Source organism: Octopus bimaculoides, chromosome 8, assembly GCF_001194135.2.
Source record: "Octopus bimaculoides isolate UCB-OBI-ISO-001 chromosome 8, ASM119413v2, whole genome shotgun sequence".
NCBI lineage: Eukaryota > Metazoa > Mollusca > Cephalopoda > Octopoda > Octopodidae > Octopus > Octopus bimaculoides.
Window position 1 is genome coordinate 75,517,102 of NC_068988.1, and position 4,535 is coordinate 75,521,636.

A 4,535-nucleotide genomic window follows, 5' to 3' on the forward strand; every position below is an offset into this window, starting at 1 on the left:
GCATGATTCACCTGTTTCACCTTCACTTGAACAGTTTTGCTCCTCCTATTGGTTGGAATTTAGCCAATAGCATGTGCTCCTTTGACTCACGGCCCCATTACTTCAACGTTTTTATACGAACGCTTCATTTACGCTTCAGACCTCTGTGCTGCGTTCTACCTCAGTACTCCCTGTCCTACGTTTCAGTTTGCTTTTTGTACACAGATTATTCTACTGTTGAATTTTTGCTTATCATTATTGTTACCCCGTTTCTCTTAGCCTTAGTGACGTTGTACTACTTATTACCACTTGCTGTTTGTTTTCGTTTGTGTTGCTTTTCGTTATTGCTACCCCTGTCCTCCATATATCCTTAGTGTCTCCTTAAGTTACTCTGTGCTACCTATAAAATTTATCAAAAATCTCCGCACCGACATCCTGCTTAGAGCTTCCCCTTTAGCTTGGTTTTTCGCCAGTTACTACAACTATTACGCCCTCTTGCCATATAGGTGTCCTTACTTTTGCACGTCTACTTTGCTTTAATCCTCCATCCATAATCCCTATACGTTACCTTTAGCTGCTCAGTGTTGACTGTTTTTTTATTTTTTTATTTTATTTATTATTTTTTTTATTGTAAATCTTCGCTTTGCTCCCATCAACTGCTTTTTTACGAAATTAAACAAGTTTCTAGATTATGCCTGGTCGAAGAAGGTCAACCATTGGTTGAGCGATTTCCCAAGCTAAGCGTAAGGGATCAGCCCGAGCTTCTGAAACGCAAGGGCAGCGTTCCTCCCGCCGTACGCGGATCGCTGCAACGACAGCATATTTGCGATCAACACAAAGTGAAGAGCAACATTCGAACCGTCGACTGTTGGATACTGCGGTTGTCACCCGTTCACGCTCATTGCAGTATGCCGAGCAGCGTACTGTTCGTCGCCTACGCAACGCTACTTTAACGGCCCGTTCACGCTCATCGCAGAACGAGGAACAGCGTACTGTTAGTCGCCTGCGCAACTCTGCTTTTCGGAGAATGAAGAACAGCGGACTGCCCGCCGCATGCGCGACGCTGTTTCGACGGCAAGTTCACGCTTCTCACAAAATGAAGATCAACGCCAAAGTATGCTCACCTGTAACCTTCATAGAGCAGCTGACAGGCTAGGACTTCAACTGCCCTCAAATAAGTTTTGGTCATTAAAAACTTTCACTTGCGATCCCAGTTGCGATTACAGTAGCAGATCGGACATTACAATTGGCACAATGAGTAGGATCTGCGATTTTTTTCTGGCCAAAAAGTGGCCCGGGGAAACCCCAGGCATGTACTGCTCAAATGGTAAGATTAAAATATCTCCATTAGAAGATCCTCCCGGTCTTTTGACTGACCTTTTAACTGGGGCTTCGCCTTTGTCTACCGAATTTCATAAGCGCGTTCGCGCCTACAACTGCGCCTTCCACATGACTTTGATCGGGGTTAACATCATTAAAGAAGGACAATTCCTGCTATCCTTTAAAGTTCAGGGGCAAATATATCATAGGCTTGGTTCTCTTCAGCCAATCGATATTGCCTCGCCTCAGTTTCTACAACTTTACTTCGTTGGCGACTACGCAGACCAGGCTGCCAGACGGCAGTCCTTACCTAGTACCAACCTAGCATTAATACGTCAGCTCCATGAGTTGATTCACGAAATAAACAGCTATGTTCGCAGTTTTAAGTATGACTTAGAAATAGCTGACTCTCCAGAGTTCACGTTAGTTATCAATGCGGACCAGAGGCTTTCTAGGCAACACGCTCCTCGCTATAACGAGCACTCATGTAATGAGGTTGCGGTGCTTATTCGAGGTGAACAACACCAAGATAGGGACATAGTCTTGCACCGCCAAGACGATGCGCTCCAACGAATTTGCGAAACCCATAGGTCCTACGACGCACTTCAGTATCCCCTATTTCATACTCATGGAGACGACAGTTTTCACTTAAACATTCCCCAACAAAGCCTATCAGAGGCAGGTTCTGTTGGCAGTAAATTAGTTACGTGTATGGCTTACTATACTTATCGGTACATGGTTAGAGACAGCAGTTTGAATCACCTACACCTTTCTCGCGACCTTTTTCAACAACATGCCGTAGACAATGCTGTTAAAATTGAGTCTCAGCGCTTACAATACATACGGTTCAATCAGGCTAAGCTACGGGCTGAAAAGTACATCCATCTCAGAGATAGAATCAATAACGATGTTGCTCCTGGAAGGATAGGCCAATTATGCATACTACCGTCTTCCTTTACTGGTAGTCCTCGATATATGCACGAACGTACACAAGCCGCCATGATTTACGTTCGGTACTACGGTGGGCCCGACCTTTTCATTACCTTCACTTGTAATGCTAGGTGAAATGAAATACAAGTGAGTTCTTTGCCCGGTCAACAAGCCCATGATAGGCCTGATGTCATTGCGAGATTTTTTAGACTTAAACTACTTAAATTCACCAATGGCCAAATATTTGGCCATGTTAAAAGCTTCATGTTCACTGTTTAGTGCCTCACGTACATACACTTCTGTGGTTAAGTCAATAAAATAAATGCAAATGACATAGTTAGGCTAATTTCCGCTGAAATACCTGATCCGGACGTTGATAGTGAGCTCCATAGCATAGTGAAGTCTAATATGGTCCATGGCCCTTGTGGGCCTTCCTACACAAGGAAAGATTGCTTGATAAATGGTGTATGTTCTAAGAATTATCCCCAAAATTTGTGTCCCAGACTCAAACTGCTCAAGACGGGTACCCACAGTATACGCGTAGGAAGCCATGCGACAGAGGCTTAACCTTAACCATAGGGAAATTCTAAGTTGACAATACCTTACTGTCCACTTCTTTCAAAGACGTTTAAAGTGCATATCAACGTTGGATCTTGCAATTCCATCAAGTCAATCAAATATGTCTGCAAATACGTTAATAAAGGGTCTGATGCCGCCATGTTTGGCCTCCAAGGCATCAACCAACACGATGAAGTAACGCAAAAGCAGGCTGCACGGTACATAAGCAGCAATGAAGCGTTTTGACGTATTTTTGTTTTCCAATACACAAAAGGTATCCTGCCGTTGCCCAGCTTGCTGTTCATCTGGAAAATGAGCAAAGATTCTGGAATCAAACGGGTATGATGGGTCGATTAGTAAGCAACTTCGCTTTTCCTTATCAAAAATTGTTATGTCCGGTCTATTATTTTCTAACTTTTTGTCCGTTTGAATAGGAAAGTTCCACAAAATGTTACATTTCTCCGACTATTATGCTCTTTCGATTATTATTATTATTATCATTGCCTTTGCACAGCTTCTAACGCTGGAGATGTACTACGGAGTCAGCTGTTCACTACCAGTGAATTAAGGTAACACCTCTTTTTCCGAGCACCTTCCGGAGTATTCGAGCGGTTCCAAGCAGTGCTGTTTTCTGCAGCCCCTATTTGTTCTACATACTTCTAGAGAGTTTTGCTCTCTGTTCCCAGGGCTCCGACAATTATTGGTATTGCTAATAGCTTTTTCATCGACCACAACTGCTTAACTTCTCAAGCTAACCTGTCATAAATCACGAGTTTTCTTTCTTCCTTATCACATACCTTGTTGTCAGTTGGGCATGCTATATCTATGATCCAGCATAGTTTGTTTTTTTCTCAATTAACACTGTCTGGCTTCCTATTCTCTATCTCATGCTCGCACTGAATCATAAAATCCCATAGGATCTTTGCATTTTTATTTTCGATGATACCTTCAGGCTTGTGACCGTACGAATGTTTTGCTCTGTCAAGTCCATACTTGTTGCAAAGTGTCCTATGGACAAGCCTGACTATATTATTGTGGCGTCTCTTATATTCCTTCTGGGCTAGTGGCGTACATTGGCTGGTAATATGCCATACGGTTTCACCGTTTTGTCCACAGATTCTGCACTTATCACTTTCTGATGTGTTGTCTATTCTGTATTATATGTAGTTTGCTCTTAGTGCTTGCTCGTGGGCAGCACAGATTAAAGCCTCCGTTTCCGGTTTTAAATCACTTTTAGTCATCCACAGCCATCTTTTTTCTCTGTCAGTCTTATCTTCAACATCTCTATGAAATTGACCTTGCATTCTTTTCTTTACCCACCTATTTTCAGTTTCATTCGTTTTCAATTTCTTGTATAGTGCGTTATCTTTGCAAATTTTCATTCTACACAAACCTGACATTCTTACTTCTAATAATAGCGGTTATGTGGTATTTTTTACATGCCATGCTATTTTGTTTTCTTCTGCTCTAATGCTGTGTTCGCATCCAATAAGTCCTCTTCCCCATCTTTTTCTTCGTACATATAGTCTGTCTGTGTCACTTTTAAGGTGGAGTGACCCATATCTAGTCAGAAACTTCCTTGTCTTTCTGTCTAAGCTGTTTAGTTCGTCTACTGTCCATGTATTACCCCTGCTCCATATCTAAGGAGTGAAACTGCCCAGATGTTGATAGCTTCAATCTTATTCCATCCATTTAATATCGACTTAAGAATCAGTCTCAGTCTGCGCAAGTACTTCACCTTAAATTTT

At 42.3% G+C, this 4,535-nt stretch overlaps 2 protein-coding genes across 2 annotated transcripts in view; one reads left to right on the forward strand and one right to left on the reverse strand.

Moving 5' to 3' along the window:
- The window catches only part of LOC106867428 (MAM and LDL-receptor class A domain-containing protein 1), a 317,166-nt gene that overhangs the window by 253,799 nt on the left and 58,832 nt on the right, over positions 1–4,535 (reverse strand). The gene's annotated exons all lie outside the window — the stretch shown is intronic.
- LOC106875985 (uncharacterized) lies at positions 1,033–2,364 on the forward strand. The gene has a single exon (XM_014924327.1). It carries the CDS (start codon positions 1,033–1,035, stop codon positions 2,362–2,364), a length of 1,332 nt encoding a protein of 443 aa, XP_014779813.1.

Excerpts from the sequence above, each read along its gene's own strand:
- LOC106875985 (XM_014924327.1), top strand. The coding sequence starts at position 1,033 with ATGCGCGACGCTGTTTCGACGGCAAGTTCACGCTTCTCACAAAATGAA.